Source organism: Mobula birostris, chromosome 6 (genome assembly GCF_030028105.1).
Source record: "Mobula birostris isolate sMobBir1 chromosome 6, sMobBir1.hap1, whole genome shotgun sequence".
Classification (NCBI taxonomy): Eukaryota; Metazoa; Chordata; class Chondrichthyes; order Myliobatiformes; family Myliobatidae; genus Mobula; species Mobula birostris.
The window spans coordinates 10,092,041-10,111,060 of NC_092375.1; the positions used below are offsets into that span (position 1 = coordinate 10,092,041).

Genomic DNA, 19,020 nt, shown 5'->3' on the forward strand with positions numbered 1-19,020 from the left:
AGAGCAGAGATGGCTCCTGCTGGCCAGGTTTTCACCTGCTTCTGAACTGATCTGGAGCACCTGACGAGCGGTCTGAATGCTAGGATTAGCATAACAGAGATGTGGTCTGAGTAACTGAGGTGGGGGCGGTGTTCGCCTGGTACGCGTCGGGGATGTTTGTGTAAACAAGGTCCTACACGTTCGCCCCTCTCGTTCCAAAGTCCACGTTCTGATGAAACCTGGGGAGCACTGACTTAAGGTTCGCGTGGTTAAAATCTCCAGCAACAATAAACTGTCTATCAGGGTGTGTGTTCTGCAGTTCGCTAATAGCCCCATACAGTTCACAGAGCGCCTCCTTCGCATGAGCGCTGGGGGGAATGTAGACACCAACTATATAGTGGTGAATTCCTGTGGTAAATAAAATGGTCTGCATCTAACAGTCACAAACTCCACTAGCAACAAGCAGTATCTGGAAACCAGCACAGAGTTCTTGCACCATTCCATATTGATGTAAACACGCAAGCCACCGCTGTGAGTCTTACCAGAAAGAGCTGCATCTTTGTCTGCTTAAAACAAGACAAGCCAGTCCAGCTGAATGGTGGCTCCGGGATTCCATTGGTGAGCCACATTTCCGTGAAAACATACGCAAAGCAGACTCTGTACTCCGCCGAGTATTTTGTTGGAGTCGGATGTAGTCCAATTTATTGTCCAGGGAGCAGACATTGGAGAGCAGAATGGACGGGAGAGCCGGCCGGCTAGGGTTTGCTTTTTGCCTGGCATGGACTCCTGTCTGCTTGCTTCGCTTCCGCTTCCTCGCACACCGCTTACAACGTCCCCACCTCCGGCCACCGGCATCAGGTGACTCTGAGGACTGTAGGCCCGATCCCCTCAGCAAGCCGAGGTCGCGTAATTTAACCAGATCTTCATGAGGGTTTGTTTTTGGGCGATCTCTGTATTGTAGCAGTATCTGGCGATAGTAGATAGTCACTCTGTTATCCATGTGTCCTAATCAAAAATTGTGCCTTAAAATTAAATAAAAAAATTAAATTAAACACCAGATCCGAAAGGCCACTGCTGCCAAGCTGCGCCGCCTACTAGTTGACATATATGTCATCATATACTTCTTTGAGATAAATTTTCTTGTGGGCATTCACAATAAATCCAAGAAACAATAGAATCAATGAAAAACCGTATCCAACAGGATGGATAACCAACCAGTGTGCAAAAGACAAAAGACTGTGCAAGTACAAAGAGTAAAAGGAAATACTAGTAATAATAATAAATAAGCAATAGATATCAGGAACATGAGATGAAGAGTCCTTGAACGTGATTCCATGGGTTGTGAGATTAGTTCAGTGATGGGTTGAGTGAAGTTACGCCCTCCGGTTCAGGAGGCTGATTGCTGAGGGGTAATAACTGTTCTTGAACCTGTTGGTTTGGGTCCTGAGGTTCCTGTACCTTCTTCCTGATGGTAGCTGTGAAAAGAGAGCATGGCCTGGTTGGTGGATTGGTGGGAAATTCCAACCAATCGCCTTGCCGAAGGAATTCTCCATCATCATCCTGACTATAGTCTATTTCTTACCCTGGGCAGACATTAAGCTGGCACTTGAACTAAATGCTACGATCAACAAGAATGAAGAAGTGTACCCCAGCACGTGTCACTTTGAGGTGGGAGACATTATTCAATCTAGCTTGAAGAAATCTCTGCCTGATGGCCAAAGCCCTGGGTCCACGAGTCCACAGTGGAAGTCAGATGTCCAGTGTCTATGAGTCTACTGGAGACTCGGAGTGACCTGTCCTGGGGTTGGATACCTGTCTATCTGTGTGGGTGGGTAGGTAGGGGGTAGAAGGGGGCTTGTTCTGCTGTTGTTGTAATTGTTGTTGCTGCTTGTATTGTTCAGCTGGACGTTGTGGACATGCCACGTTGGTGCGGACTGTGTGGTAACACTTGTGCGCACATCCTTAAGTTGTGTTGGTTGTTAATGCAAATGACACATTTCACTGTGTGTTTTAACATGCATATGTTAAACAAATAAATCAGAACTACTATCAACACATCACTTGCAATACCAGAAGACCCAGCACATTTCACCACTTCCATATCACCATCAAGTCCACTGCTCCATCTCTCATCCACTTTAGTAAATCTGTCAACCTAGCTGTGCCTTATGTCCCATTTCCCATGCACCCTCCACATAACCCATTTTTGTCCTCCCCCATCCACCCATTCCCCACATATTTCACCCATTTGCTCACCCCACCTCCTTCTCATCCGGTTCTGGTTCAACTTGTCCATCACCTCTCTGTTAGATCTGCCGCCAGAAAAGGTGGCCTTTTGTGTACCTGTTCAACTCCCTCCATCAATTATCTCCATCCTCTGCACCCCGCCTCTCTAGCATCCAGCTTGCCTCCATCCCTCTCCCACCAGCTGCTGTCTCCCAGTTTCACCTGTCTCTCTCCCTTACCTGGATCCATCTGCCCCGCATCCTTCAACGCTTACTCCACCAGTTATATCTATGCCCTATCTTACCACTCCCCTATCCTCTTTATACTGTCTCTCACTTCTCTGCTTAGTCCTAATACAGCGTTCTGACTTGAAGAGGCGATAGTTCCTCCTTCCACTGCTCAGCCTGCTGAGTTCCTCCAGCAGATTGTTTGTTGTTCCAGATTCCAGCTGCTGCCATCTTTTGTGTCTCCATTCGCTGTAACCCTCTTTGTTCTCATAAGGTCATAAGACATAGGAGCAGAATTAGGCTATTCGACCCATTGAGCCTGCTGCACATGCCTAATTTTTTTCCCTTTAAACCCCATTCTCCTGCCTTACTCCCACAATCTTTGACGTCCTGACTAACAAAGGATTTATCTACCACCACCTTAAACGTATCAAAGATTTGGCCTCCACAGACATCTGTGGCAATGGATTCCACGTATTCACCATCCTCTGGCTAAAGGAATTCCTCACCACAGTTCTAAAGGGATATCCTTGTATTCTGAGGCTGTACCCTCTGGTCCTAGACTCCCCCATTATAGGAAACATTCTCTCCACGTCCACCCTATTTAGGTCTTTCAATATTCCATCAGTTTCAACAAGAACCCCCCTCATTCTTCTATACTCCAGCGAGTACAAGCCCACAGCTATCAAAAGCTCCTCATACATTAATCCTTTCATTCCCAAATCATTCTTGTGGGAGAGTTTCCCTTTTGAGAACGCATCATACGTTTTGATCAGACCTCAAACATCAGAGCAGTAAACAGAAATCCAATTACCTGCCTCAACAGGCAATACTTTTGCTTCAGGGATGTTGGGGACCTTCTGGGTGGCGTTGGGTAGTTCGATGGTGGGCAGCTCATCTTCTGTCACTGACATGATTTCAATTCTTGCATCATCACCTGCTTTCTTTGTTGGCTCAGTCTGTGCCTGACAGAAAAAAATTATTGATATTGCTACAGAAGTACTGCACAACAGGGAGTGGGAATGTAGTGACCTGTACTGGGAGCATATCAGCAATGTTGACCAATAATCCTGAGACACCATTTCAAATCCACTGTGGATCTCAGAATTACAGAATTAAGTAACTAAATCTCATTGAAACCTATTGAGTATTGAAAGGATGAAAGGTGATAGAGTTGACGTGGAGAGGACGTTTCCTATAGTGGGGAAGAAGGGGACCAGAGGGCACAACCTCAGAATAGAAGGACATCCCTCAGAAAGGAAATAAAGAGGAATTTCTTTAGCCAGAGGCTGGTGAATCTGTGGAACTTATTGCCACAGATAGGTATAGAGGCCGAGTCATTGAGTATATTTAAAGCAGAGGTTGATAGGTTCTTAATAAGTAAGGATTTCAAAGTTTACGGGGTTGTTTGATGGTCCACATGGACATGATGGCCCGAAAGGCCTGTTAAGGGGTTGGGAGGGATAATAAGTTAGCCATGATGGAATGGTGGAGTAGGCTCAATAGGGCGAATGGCCTAATTTCAATCCTATGTCTTATGGTGGGTGGCAGGGTGGAGATGCCAAAAGCTCCCAAAGGAGGAGAACAGTGCCCCTTTCCTCCACTAGCCTGCAGGTCATCATTCGGCAAGGGTCACATGAAGCCATGGGAGCAGGTGGTGGATGGTCGTACGAGCAGCCAGTGCATATCACAAGTCCTGGTTATGTGACCACGGACACCAGGCAGGCAATCTTTGAAGCTTATTGATAATGGCTGGGGTCTCACATCTAGTGAAGATACTACCCAGAAGAAGGCAATGACAGACTGTTTCTGTAGAAAACTTTGCAAGAACAGTCAAGGTGATGGATAGACCATGGTCGCCCAAGTCAGACGACATGGCACGTAATGATGATGATAATGATTATATCTTATGTTCCTGTGGTCTAAGCAAATCCAGAATAGATGCTACTAAAGGTATTATCGTTAATGGAATCAGAAGGAACATCAGACAATTTGCTTGAACTCAGCAGGCTGAGCAGCATTTGTGGAAGGAAATGAATTGTTGAACCCTGCATCAGAACTTGTGTTTTGCTATCATTAAAGACCCTTACCATCTGGGACATACCCGCTCTGCATTACTTTGCTTTGCCTGGTGGCATCATCATCTGGTATGGAACCACCAATGCACAGAATCAGAAAAGCTGCAGGGGTTTGTAAACTCAGCCGGCTCTGTCATGGGCTCCAGCCTCCCCTGCATTAAGGACACCTTCAAAATGAAATGCTTCAAGAGAGGGGCATCCATCGTGAAGGACTGCCATCACTCAGGGCATGCCTTCTTTTCATTGTTACTGTCAGGGAGGAGGCAGAGGAGTCTGAGAACACACACTCAATATTTCAGCAACAGCTTCTGTCCCTCTGCCATCACATTTCTGAACAATCCATGAAGCCACACTATCTTGCTCTATTTTGGTACTACTTACATATTTAAAAATCTTTTATTATAACTTACAGTAGTTTTTTTGATTGTACTGCTACTCCAAAACAATAAATTTCACAAGGCATGTCTGTGATATTAAACCTGACGCTGCTACCATTGGGAAGGAGTTACCGGAGACTCAGGTTTGCAAGAACAGCTTCTTTCCCTCCACCGTCAGATTTCTGAATGGTTCATGAAACCATGGACCCTATCCCACTATTTATCTTTTGCAGTATTTAGTTATTTTTATAACTTATAGTAGTTCTTAATGTTTGTACTCTACTGTAGCTAGAATGCAACAAATTTCCTGATAATAAACCCGATTCCCTATGGATGGAAGATAAGGGGAAACCACATCTAGGATTTAACATTTCTCAAGTCTTCAGTGAGTACAGTGCTTGAAGATCAAGATCAAGACCATAAGACATAGAAGAAGAATTCAGCAATTCAGCCCATCAAGTCTGCTCCACCATTCTATCACATCCCAGATCCCACACAACCCCATACACCTGCCTTCTCCCCATATCCTTTGAAGCCCCGACTGATCAGGAAACAATCAACTTCTGCTGTAAATATACACACGGACTTGGTCTCCACACCAGTCTGTGACAGAGTATTCCACAGATTCACTACTCTCTGGCTAAAAAAATCCTCCTTACCTCTGTTCTAAAAGGTTACCCTTCAATTTTGTGTCCTCTAGTTCTGAGTAACACCACCATAGGGAAACATTTTCTCCATATTAACCATATCTAGTTCTTTCAATATTTGGTAGGTTTCAATGAAATCCCCCTGCATTCTTCTAAATTCCAGTGAGTACAGGTCCAAAGCTGCCAAATGCCACTCATATGTTAACCCCTTCATTCCCAAAATCATCAAGAACCTCCTCTGGACTCTCACCAATGACAGCACATCCTTTCTGAGATAAGGGGCCCAAAACTGTTGATAATACTCCAAGCACAGCCTGACTATTGTCTTATAAAGCTTCAGTATTATCTCCTTGCCCTTATATTCTATTCCTCTTGAAATAAATGCCAACATTGCATTTTCCTTCTTTACCACAGACTCAACCTGTGAATTAACATTCTGAAAGTCTTGCACAAGGACTCCCAATTCTCTTTGCACCTCAAATGTTTAATTTTTCACCTCATTTAGATAATAGGATGCAGTATTATTCCTTTTACCAAAATGCATTATTATATATTTCCCAACACTATTCCATCTGCCACTTTTTTGCCCATTCTTCCAACTTGGGTAAGTCCTGCTGCAATCTCATTGCTTCTTCAGCACTACCTGTCCCTCCACCTACCTGCGTATCATCCGCAAACTTTGCCACAAAGCCATCAATTCCATTATCCAAATCATTGACAATGTAAAAAGTAGCAGTCCCAATACTGACCCCTGAGGAACACCACTAGTCACCAGCAGCCACCAGAAAATGCCTCCTTTATTCCCACTTGCTGTCTCCTGCCTGTCAGCCATTCCTCTATCTATGCCAGTATCTTTCCTGTAACGCCATAGGTTTTTATCTTGTTAAGCAGCCTCATGTGTTGCACCTTATCAAACACCTTCTGAAAATCCAAGTAAATGGCATCCATTGCCTCCCCTTTGTCCAACCTGCTTGATACTTCCTCAAAGAACTCTAATAGATTTGTCTGGCAAGATTTCCCTTCTCAGAAACCACGATGACTTTGACTTATTTTATCATTAGTCTTCAAGTACCCCGAAACCTCATCCTTAATAATAGACTCCAACATTTTCCTAACCACTGAGGTTAGGCTAACTGGCCTATAATTTCCTTTCTTTTACCTTCTTCCCTTAAAGAGTGGAGTGTCTTTTTTTCTTTTTAAATCTTTTTATTAATTTTCAAAATTATAAACTCAATAACAAAGTTGGTACAAAGAGATTGGAAAAATGTTCATCAGCATATATAAAATGAATTTTAAGTAACATAGAAATAAAAGACTTCCAAACTCATAATGAGATTAAACATTAATAAAAAGAAAAAAATATAAACAAAAAAAAACCCAAAAGAAAAAGAGAAAAAAACCCCCAAAAAAAGGCAAAACAGGGCTGGACCAACAACTTGATCCATAATGTCGCTAACTCTGCTCCTCTCATCATATAATTTAAAAAAAAAATTCAGAAAAATCAGATTACATCGTATGAAAATGTTGCGTAAAAGGTTTCCAGGTAACTTCAAATTAAACTGAAGGGTCAAAAATATCACTTCTAATTTTTTCTAAATTTAAACTTAATATGGTTTGAGAAAACTATTGGAATGTAGTTGGAGGATTAATTTCCTTCCAGTTCAACAAAATAGATCTTCGCGCCATTAAAGTAACAAAAGCTATCATTCGAGGCGCTGAAGATAAAGATCTATGTTCTACCATTGGCAATCCAAAGATTGCCGTAATAGGATGGAGTTTTAAATCAAAGCATAGAACTGTTGAAATAATATCAAAAATGTCTTTCCAATATTTTTCCAAAAGAGGACAGGACCAAAACATGCGAGTTAAAGAAGCCACTTCAGAGTGACATCCATCACAAGTAGGAGTGTCATTTGCAATCTTCCAGTCCTCTGGCGCCATGCCAGAATCAAGTGATTCTTGAAAGATCATGACCGATGCATTCATTATCTCTTCGGCAACCCCTCTCAGGAGTCTCGGATGTAGTCAATCTGGTCCAGATGACATATGCACCTTAAGACCTTAGAATTTGCCTAGCACTTTTTCCTTTGTATTAGCAATGGCGCTCACTCCTGCTCCCTGACACTCACAGACCTATGACCCCTGCTCCCTGACACTCACAAACCTATAACCTATACTCCTAGTGTCTTCCACGGTGAAGAGAGATGCAAAGTACCCATTAAGTTTATCTGCAATTTGTTTGTCCCCTATTACCAGCTCACCAGTACACAGTACACAGTTCGCCAAGCAGTATTCATGCGTGCCCTCTGGCTAAACCAATGTCACTGTCATCACTCAATCCAACATCCCCAACACTGAGGCCATAATTACTGTTAGGTAGGCTGAGTCTTTCACATATTAGACCACAATCACTACAGCACACAGTACAGGCCCTTCAGCCCATAGTGTTGTGTTGACCTTATAACCTACTCTAAGATAAATCTAACCCTACCCTGTTAAATAGTCCTCCATGTAAGAGTTTCTTAAATGCTCCAAATGTCTACTACCACACCGGCAGGGTGCTTCATGCACTCACCAGTCTGTGTAAAGAACTTACCTCTGACATCCCCCCAGCTTTTCCTCTAATCACCTTAAAATTATGCCCACTGGTACTAGCCACTTACATTTTGGGAAAAAAAAGTCTGTTTATCTTCTCTATCTATGCCTCTTATTACCTTGTACACCACTATCAAGTCGTCTCTCATCCTCCTTCGCTCCAAAGGAAATAAAACACTAGGTTGCTCAACCGCTTTTCATAAAACGTACTCTCTAATCCAGGCAGCATCCTGATAAATCTACTCTGCAGCTTCTCTAGTGCTTCCACATCCTTCATATAATGAGGTGAGCAGATCTGAGCACAATATTCTGCAGCATATACACAAAATGCTGGAGGAACTCAACAGACCAGGCAGCACCTATGGGAAAGAGTAAACAGTTGATGTTTCGGGCCAAGACCCTTCATCAGGACTGGAAAAAGATGAGAAATCAGTGTAAGAAGGTGGGGGAGGGGAGGAAAGTAGTGGGAGATGGGTGAAACAGGGAGGGGGGAAGGGGTGAAGGACAGAGCTGGGAAGTTCATTGGCAAAAGTGATAAAAGTGATGGAGGAGGGGGAATCTGATAGGAGACGGTAGAATACCATAGCAGAAAGGGAAGGAGGAGGAGAACTAGATGGAGGTGATTGCAGGTAAGGAGATAAGGAAAGAGAGGAAAATGGGAATGGGGAATGGTGAGGGGGGAACATTACCAGAAGTTCAAGAAATTGATGTTCATGCCATCACGTTGGAGGCTGCCAAGAAGGAATATAAAGTCTTGCTCCTCCAACTTGAGTGTGGCCACATCGCGACAGCAGAGGCAGCCGTGGACTGACATGTCACAATGGGAATGGGAAGTAGAATTAAAATAGGTGGCCACCAGGAGATCCTACTTTTTCTGGCAGGTGGAGTGAAGGTGCTTGGCGAAGTGATCTCCCAATCTACGTTGAATCTCATCGATATACAGGAGGTCACACCAGATGCACCAGATACATTATATGAACCCAACACACTCACATATGAAGTGTTCCCTCACTTGGAAGGACCGTTTGGGGTCTTGAATAGTAGTAATTAATCGGCTAATTAATTACCGATTGCGTTGCCTCTGATCTGGGCTGACATTTACGTGCCAGGCGGCACCTAATTAATCAACTTGTTTATTTCGGCTTTTTTCTTAAAGATGTGCTGGGTGCGTTCCGACTACCGCTGTACTGCTGCATTCTCCATGGCGCGGAGGTTGGGGACCACTGGATAAGAGTACAGACTGTTGCAAACATCAATATACGTCACTGACTCGTGGTATCCTGATAGCATGGCGGAGGCTCCACGAAAGAAGGCGAAAACTTACAAATTCCATCCAGAATGGGAAGCGGAATTTCTATTCACCTTGGTGAAAGACAAGTATGTATGTATGTTGTGCCACCAAACACAAGCACTGACTAAAAGAGGGAATCTGGAGCAGCACCACAACACCAATCACCAGAAATTTAAAGACACCTACCCCCCAAAGAGTGCAATTCGTGCCAGGAAAGTTGAGGAGCTGAAATCGGGGTTGAAGGCCCAGCAATCATTTTTCACAAAACATGCTGCTCAAAATAAGGCTGCTATTGAAGCATCATTTTGTGTAAGTCACCTTTTGGCGAAACACAAGCAGCCTTTTACAGATGGCGATTTATTCAAGGAAGCAATGGCCATTACCGCAGAGACTGTTTTTAATGACTTTAAAAACAAAAATGACATCACAACCGCAATACATAATATACTGCTTGGCCCTGCAACAGTGACAAGGAGGGTAGAGTCACTGTCAGAGGACGTGGATATTTTTCACTACAGTTCGATGAATCCCTGGATGTAATGCAAACAGCTCAGCTTGTTGTATTTGTCAGAATGTCTTTCCAGGAGGACTTTCTCACTCTTTTGCAATTAAAGGAGAGAATGAGAGGTGAGGATATTTACAATGAGTTTAAAAAGTATGTCCGTGAAAATGACAACCCCATTCATAAACTGGTGGTAATTACTACTGATGGGGCACCAGCAATGTGCAGTGTGCGCGTTGGTTTTATAGCACTAAAAGGCAGTGCCTACTTTGGGTCAACTTATCTATGTGAAATTGCATTTTCACAGAAGAAAGTTATTAAATCTAAGTACAGGAGCTGTCTTACTGACAGACACCTCACAGACTGTCTCAGACTGGCTGTCTGTAGTTATAGAAACATAGAAACATAGAAAATAGGTGCAGGAGTAGGCCATTCGGCCCTTCGAGCCTGCACCACCATTTATTATGATCATGGCTGATCATCCAACTCAGAACCCTGCCCCAGCCTTCCCTCCATACCCCCTGATCCCCGTAGCCACAAGGGCCATATCTAACTCCCTCTTAAATATAGCCAATGAACTGGCCTCAACTGTTTCCTGTGGCAGAGAATTCCACAGATTCACCACTCTCTGTGTGAAGAAGTTTTTCCTAATCTCGGTCCTAAAAGGCTTCCCCTTTATCCTCAAACTGTGGCCCCTTGTTCTGGACTTCCCCAACATCGGGAACAATCTTCCTGCATCTAGCCTGTCCAATCCCTTTAGGATTTTATACGTTTCAATCAGATCCCCCCTCAATCTTCTAAATTCCAACGAGTACAAGCCCAGTTCATCCAGTCTTTCTTCATATGAAAGTCCTGCCATCCCAGGAATCAATCTGGTGAACCTTCTTTGTACTCCCTCTATGGCAAGGATGTCTTTCCTCAGATTAGGGGACCAAAACTGCACACAATACTCCAGGTGTGGTCTCACCAAGGCCTTGTACAACTGCAGTAGTACCTCCCTGCTCCTGTACTCGAATCCTCTCGCTATAAATGCCAGCATACCATTCGCCTTTTTCACTGCCTGCTGCACCTGCATGCCCACTTTCAATGACTGGTGTATAATGACACCCAGGTCTCGTTGCACCTCCCCTTTTCCTAATCGGCCACCATTCAGATAATAATCCGTTTTCCTATTTTTGCCACCAAAGTGGATAACTTCACATTTATCCACATTAAATTGCATCTGCCATGAGTTTGCCCACTCACCCAACCTATCCAAGTCACTCTGCATCCTCTTAGCATCCTCCTCACAGCTAACACTGCCACCCAGCTTCGTGTCATCCGCAAACTTGGAGATGCTGCATTTAATTCCCTCATCCAAGTCACTAATATATATTGTAAACAACTGGGGTCCCAGTACTGAGCCTTGCGGTATCCCACTAGTCACCACCTGCCATTCTGAAAAGGTCCCGTTTATTCCCACTCTTTGCTTCCTGTCTGCTAACCAATTCTCCATCCACATCAATACCTTACCCCCAATACCGTGTGCTTTAAGTTTGCACACTAATCTCCTGTGTGGGACCTTGTCAAAAGCCTTTTGAAAATCCAAATATACCACATCCACTGGTTCTCCCCTATCCACTCTACTAGTTACATCCTCAAAAAATTCTATGAGATTCGTCAGACATGATTTTCCTTTCACAAATCCATGCTGACTTTGTCTGATGATTTCACCACTTTCCAAATGTGCTGTTATCACATCTTTGATAACTGACTCCAGCAGTTTCTCCACCACCGACGTTAGGCTAACCGGTCTATAATTCCCCGGTTTCTCTATCCCTCCTTTTTTAAAAAGTGGGGTTACATTAGCCACCCTCCAATCCTCAGGAACTAGTCCAGAATCTAACGAGTTTTGAAAAATTATCACTAATGCATCCACTATTTCTTGGGCTACTTCCTTAAGCACTCTAGGATGCAGACCATCTGGTCCTGGGGATTTATCTGCCTTCAATCTCTTCAATTTACCTAACACTACTTCCCTACTAACATGTATTTCGCTCAGTTCCTCCATCTCACTGGACCCTCTGTCCCCTACTATTTCTGGAAGATTATTTATGTCCTCCTTAGTGAAGACAGAACCGAAGTAATTATTCAATTGGTCTGCCATGTCCTTGCTCCCCATAATATGAGCCAAATTTCAGGGAACTAGCAATAAGTATTCAGCCCCAGTCATCACACTGAGTGCAACAGTCTATTTTTATTCATTTATTTTTCGTGTTGAAATAAAATTAAATAATGAAACTTAGAACTAAAGGTGTGAAGTATTGTAATATTCTTAAAGATATGATAGTTAGTGTTTTCTTGTTTGAATTAATTTGGAAGTTTGACAAAAGTATTTTGTGTAATTCAAATACAATTAGCGCAAATAAAAGGCCTCAAATTGGCAGTACAATCTGAGCTGTTTTTTCTCTGAACAATTTAGTAGGTACATCTTGCCTTTCACTAAGGTCGAGGTAGGGGATCTTGAGCTTAAAATGGTTGGTGACCACTACTCTAACTCCTGGGAACCTTTGGCCCAAGATCACTCAAAATGGAAAAGGCTTTGGGTTGGTGTTGAGACCACTGAGACTATGCACCAGCAGTATACAGAAGCCCAGTGTCAAGGCAGAAGGAAAGGACAAACTCACAAACAGCCCCCCCCCACCTGCCCCCTTAGGCACCCCCTCTGCTCAATGTGTGGAGGATTCTGCGATTCGACTCATCAGCCACCTAAGAAGGCACAAGGACAGCAAATCACCCTCAATCCCAAGGGATTGCCTCAGGCAAAGGTACTCACATGAGTTTCTCAGTGCATATTGGCGACTGGGTTTCCCCACAGTAATAATACAACTATGCTTTAGAAATTCTTTAACAGTTAGAAAGCACAAGGAATTCTTGGTGTTCAGCGCATATAAAAACCTTCCTTCATCCTTGCAGCAGTCTGAACCAAAAACCATGAAAAATTTGACCAATCTAGAAGCACACACATGGCACAAAACAATTTCAAAAGAAGCTTCTTTTTATAGTCCTAATCACAAAATGTTCACTCACCTCTGTGGAAGACATTTCTTAATAAAAGCAGTTTCAAGATGAATGCATGAATTTATCCAGGAGAGAATCATAAGGACAGCTACTATCACCTGGTAGTCCCTGAGAGAGGAGCTATGACAATTGAGAGCCGGAAGATGGTTGAGTTCAGTCAGTGTGTATTGGGTTTCTCCCGGCCGAACAGGTGGCTATAGAAACCAGGCAATCGCTACAGGACTCCTTGCTAGGAGAAGAATCATGTGGTAAGCCAACACCACTTTGCAGTCGGCACATGAATATAACAAAAGCTGCAGACTGAAGTGCTTTGTCATTGTGTCAATGGGTCACGATACACACTTATACTGCTTCCAATCGGTGGAAGTTTTTCTGGAAATGCCAAGTCAATTCGAGTTTATTGTACAGTGAAAAATCTGCTTGCAGTTGCAATGCAGGTACGTGGGTGCATGCAACACAGAGAATATAAAATTATACAAAGCAGTGGGAAAAAAAACTGTGGAAGACATTAGCGCAAAAAGGCACAGAGATATCTGCTCGTGGTCTCCTATACGGCCCAGTTGAGGTTGGATGCAGAAGGAATCTAATAGGCGAGGGTAATGGACTATAGGAGAAAGGGAAAGAGGAGAGGAGCCAAAGGGAGGTGATGGGCAGGTGAGGAGAAGGACTGGCAGCTCCATATTCCAGGATACAGATGCTACAGGCGTACCAGAGGTGCAGGTAAGAGAGGAGGGGTAGTTGTCTTCATTATAGAGGATATTACTGGGGATCATCCAGTGAGAGGATATGGATAGGAATGGGAAGGGGGCGGTCACTGTGGATTGTACTGTAGGCCCCCCCCCCATGAGCTATTGGGAATCGGAGGAGCAGGTATGTAGAGAGATTGCAACTAGTTGTAAACAGAATAGGATAGTATTAGAGATTTAAAATTCCATAATACTGATTAGTTGGAGTGTATAAGGCTTGGACAGAGTGGAATATGTGAAATGTACTTTCTTTATAAATATATTAAAGGTAGAGATATGTTCCCAACTTTTTTTATGTTATGGAGCCTTACCATTAACTGAAGGGTCCATGCATCCCAGGCTGGGAACCCCTTAGATGGGGAGATTAGTTTCACCTGTCACGTGTACATCGAAACATACAGTGAGAGACACCATTTTTGTGTCAATGACCAATACCGTCTGAGGATGTGCAAGGGCAGCTTGCAAATGTCACCATGTTTCTGGCGCCAACAGAGCAGCCCGCAACTTACTAACTCTAACTTATACATCGTTGGAAGGTTGGAGGAAACAGGAGCACCCGGCAGAAACCCACATATATTAGGGGAACTGCTAGAGGGGGAATTACTAATATTATGTATGTGCTTATAATGCACACTGGATCTCAAAAGCTGTGGTGGCCCCTAGCTAGCGTATGGGGGGGGGTTATCAGATGATACTGGTGGGGTGGGGGCTCTGAACTATATATACGGTATGTATATTCTACATTGTTGCATTTTACTGATATTCTATATGGGTTTATTGACTTGCATATGCGAGGACTGGGCATCAAGCTGTGGTGTCATGGGGGTGGGGGGGTGGGGAAGGAGAGGATTTCATAAAATAAATCGTACCTTACTATAACCACAAGCCTGATCCAGTGTTAGAGTCCGAATAGCACAAATTATATTATGACCAATCCGTTATTACTGATAGGATAATCCATAACACCCGCCCGGATATAATATTACATGATAAACAAGAACAACTTACTTAATAGATATAGCCATTCCAAACATTGTAACATACAGAAATCAATAAGTGAAGAACACCAGAAACATGCTAAATTAAAAGAAATTTAAAGACTTTGGAACATGAACAGGGTATACATTGTCCCAATAGTAACACCTACAACTGGTATCATCCCAAAGTCACTACACAATAACATTAAACAATTGGGTCTACACAGCAAAATCAATGTAAATCCTCAGAAACCCACAATACTAAACACCACTAGAATAGTCCGAGAGCCCCTAGCAATTGACAAAAGAGCATGCTTGGCTGTGCCTATACCTCAGGTTTTTACCATCTTGAGTTGAGAAAAAATAATGATAATTTATAAAAAAAATTACAGGAGGATCTTGATCAGCTATGCATGTAGACTGAGGACTGAAAAATGGCTTAAATGTGAGGTAATTTTGTATTTTGGTAGTTCAACCAAGAGTAGGATTTATACAGCGATACATACAAAATGCTGGAAAAACACAGCAGGTCAGGGAGCATCCATGAAGGCAAATAAACAGTCAACATTTTGGGTTGAGACCCTTCATCAGGACTAGAAAGGAAGGGGCAGACACCAGATTAAAAAGGTGATGGGGGTGGGGGAGTGAGGAGAGTACAAACTAGCAGGTGATAGGTGAAACCAGGTAAAGAGGAAGGTAAGTGGTGTCATCTTATCTAGATTCATTAAGCTTTCTATTTAATCTTGTCAAGTTTATTTTGACTGGTACAGGTTTCTAGTGTACTGTGATGATTTAAAGCTGTCTCTCAATTAGCACCTATTGCAGGGTCATTGTGTGTTTTGAGAAAGATTTGGCTTGCGGTGTCGCTCTGACAAGCCACTGATTTTCAGTTGGAATTACTATGAGTAAACTCTTGTTTCTATTTTAACATAGAAGTCTGTCATTCCTCCACACCTGAGTTCAGTCATCTCTCAGGGCACACCATGACAGGTGGTTTTCAAGACAGATGATGAAGTGAGAAGCAGGGAGGTGATAGGTGGAGGATGTAGAGGGCCGAAGTAGTAAGAATCTGTTAGGAGAGGATAGCAGAGCAAAGGGAAGAAGATGGGGAACTGGAGGGAGGTGATGAACAGCTCAAGAAGGCAGAGGAGGTGAATAAAAAGAGTAAGAAGACCACCAGAATGTGGGAAAAAGAAACTAAGAGGGGAGTGGTTACTGGAAGTTGGAGAAATTAATATTCATAAGAACATAAGAACATAAGAAATAGGAGCAGGAGTAGGCCATCCGGCCCATTGAGCCTGCCCCGCCATTCAATAAGATCATAGCTGATCTGTCCGTAAACTCAGCTCCACCTACCTGCCTTTTCCTCATAACCCTTAATTCCCGTACTATGTAAAAATCTATCTAACTGTTTCTTAAATATATTTAGTGAAGAAGCCCCATCTGCTTCCCTGGGCAGAGAATTCCACAGATTCACCACTCTCTGGGAAAAACAGTTTCTCCTCACCTCCGTCCTAAATCTTCTCCCCTGAACCTTGAGGCAATGTCCCCTGGGGAATGTTATGGAACACATATGCATAGTCTACTGAAAGTGGTGGCACAGGTAGACAGGGTGGGGAAGAAGCAGTTTGGCACGTTGGTCTTATACATATACATACTTATATCTAGGGTGCTTAAGACTTTTGCACAGTACTGTATTTGTCAACGTGAAGCAGAGTGTTTGTAAATCTGGCAGGAGCAAAGTGTGTTGGGAATAATGAAGGTGGAACACTGTAGGACAGGTGGCAGAGAAGGATAAGGAGTGGCATGATTGCAGAAACACCCAGTCCTGAGACACCAGGCAAGGTCAATTGATTCCAATCAATTGGTTTATTGATCATTACAATATGTCTCTTTGGTGCTACCCACACCCTAATGCACAGTCCTGTATATAAGACGTTGGTGAAGTTGCACTTGGTGTGTTGTTTACAGTCTTGGTCAGAATCTGGATCAGGTTAAACATCATTGGCATATGTCATGAAATTTGGTAAACCTGATTCCAACCCAAATTCTAGACCATACTCCAAGTGGAGCCTCACCCTGTTATAGAAAATATGCAATAAACTATTAAGATTTAATAGAATGTTGCCTGGTCTTGCAGTTGTGATTTACACTGAGAGGTTGTGTAGATAGGGTTTATTTCCTGGACGTAAGAGATTGAAGGCTGACGTGATAGAGGTGTGTACAAGATCATGAGGTGCAGAGACAAGGTGAAAGTACATAATCTTTTTCTCAGGGAGGGGGTGCTAAAAACAAGAGGGCATAGGACTAAGATCAGAGGTGAGAGATTTAAAAAGGACATCAGGGGCAGTTTCTTCACACAAAGTGAAGTACACACTCAGAATGAACTGGCCAGAAATAGTGGTTGAAAAATGCACATTAACAACATGTAACACCAACTAGCTATGAATAGGAGAGGTATAGAAGGCTAATGGTCAAACATAGCAAAATGAGACCTGTTGCTGGGCAACAGGACCAGTTACTTAGATGAGCAATTTTTGCTTGTTGCTCCACAACATTACTGGACTCTGTGCTAAGCTGAGGCTGCAGCCTACTCTGGTTGCAGTGATGCCTGGCTTTGTGTCTGTTGACTCACTTTCATGAACTTCAGTTCCGAATGCCATTTGCTTACTTTTATTGTTTGCACAATTAGTTTTTTCCCCTCTATGCACATTGGGTGTTTGATGGTCTTCTTTTGTTTTAATGAGTTCCATTGGATTTCTTTGTTTTGTGGCTGCCTGCAAGGAAACAAATCTCAAAGTTGCATACGGTATCTGTGATGATGATTGGTTCTTCACTTGCGAAGATCAGGAGGGGAGAAGAGTCCTTAGGAGCGAAGGCACGGTCTTTAGAGACTGTAGAGGCACCCACATGACCCCCTCCCAGCAATTTCCGTTCCTTCCCCACTCTCTGTCCCTCAACAGGTTCCAAACCACATTCACGCATCAAGCAAAACACAGCCAGCTTCCAGTCGAGCCAACTCAACCACTCCCTTTTCAGACGCTGGAAGCCAAATGGCAAGGTCAGAACTGCGATGAACTGGCAGAGAATGCTAGTCAAGGCGGGGTTTAAATGGACAGGGTAATGAGTGAAAATTAGAAACAGCTGGGTGCAAATGAGGAGACAAGCAGGTAATTGGAGGAAGTCCAAAAAGGAAAGGGGTTGGGCCAGAACCTACATGGGCAGGTGAAAGAAAACAGAAATTAAAGACTGTTGTGATCCAGAGCTACCAGCAGAGGCCCTTCGATGCAGTGTTCAGGCCGGATCCTTAACACATCAGCAGTTTATTCCTTTCCATGGATGCTGCCTGACCTGCTGAAATCCTTCAGCATTTTGTATGTGTTACTCCAGTTAGAATGGCATCCCTTGGGCCCTATAATTCTATGGTTAATCATTATCAATGTTTGTTTAGTACACTGAGTGTAGAGCAGTTCAGCAGAGGAATAGGCCACTTGTCCTGTCATGTCTGTGGTGACTGCATGACAGCTTGAATTAATCTCTGGTTAGATTACACTTTGTGTTGTGTTCGGTTCAGTTCACATCATTATCGGAAAGATGAGGGAGCTTTAGAGTGGGTGCAGAGGAGGCTTACTAGGGCGGTACCAGGATTAGAAAGCATGTCTTATGAGGATAGACTGAGTGATTTAGGGCTTTTCTCTTTGGAGTGAAGGAAGGTGAGAGGTGACTTAACAGAGGTGTCATCATTATCATTATCATCATTATATGGAGTGTTGTGTGATGTAGGCAATCATGGTCTATCCGTGACCATGATTGTTCTTGGCAAATTTTCCGACAGAAATGGTTTCCCATTGTCTTCTTCTGGGCAGTGTCTTTACAAGATGGGTGACCCCAGACATTGCCAATACTCTTCAGAAAATTTCTGCCTGGCGTTAGTGGTCGCATAACCAGGACTTAAGATGCGCACCAGCTGCTCATACAACCATCCATCACCTGCTCCTATGACTTCACATGACACTGAACGGGGAGTTAAGCAGGTGCTACACCTTGCCCAAGGGTGACCTGCAGGCTAGTGGAGGGAAGGAGTGCCTTACACCTCCTTTGGTAGAGACGTATCTCCATCCCACCACCCAAGTTAGAGGTGTCCAAAATTATAAGAGACATGATGGACTGGGCAGCCAGAAGCCTTTTCTCAGGGTGGAAATGGGTATTAGATGGGACCATAACATTAAGGCGATTGGAGAGAAGAATAAGGGAAGTTGTCCAAAGTAGGATTCTTTTACACAGAGAGTATTGAGTGCGGGGAACACACTGCTGG

The 19,020-nt window shown here is 43.5% G+C and overlaps 1 protein-coding gene and 1 pseudogene across 1 annotated transcript in view; one reads left to right on the top strand and one right to left on the bottom strand.

Moving 5' to 3' along the window:
• LOC140199700 (transmembrane protease serine 3-like) overlaps positions 1–8,943 on the bottom strand; it is a 58,105-nt gene extending 49,162 nt beyond the window's left edge. The window contains 5 exon segments of the mRNA XM_072262180.1: positions 3,247–3,410; positions 3,412–3,437; positions 3,439–3,524; positions 4,523–4,576; positions 8,853–8,943. Of these exon segments, the coding sequence (XP_072118281.1) occupies positions 3,247–3,410; positions 3,412–3,437; positions 3,439–3,524; positions 4,523–4,576; positions 8,853–8,943 (421 nt within the window).
• Positions 8,944–12,633: 3,690 nt separating this feature from the next.
• Positions 12,634–19,020, top strand: part of LOC140199701 (L-asparaginase 1-like) — a 38,750-nt pseudogene continuing 32,363 nt past the window's right edge.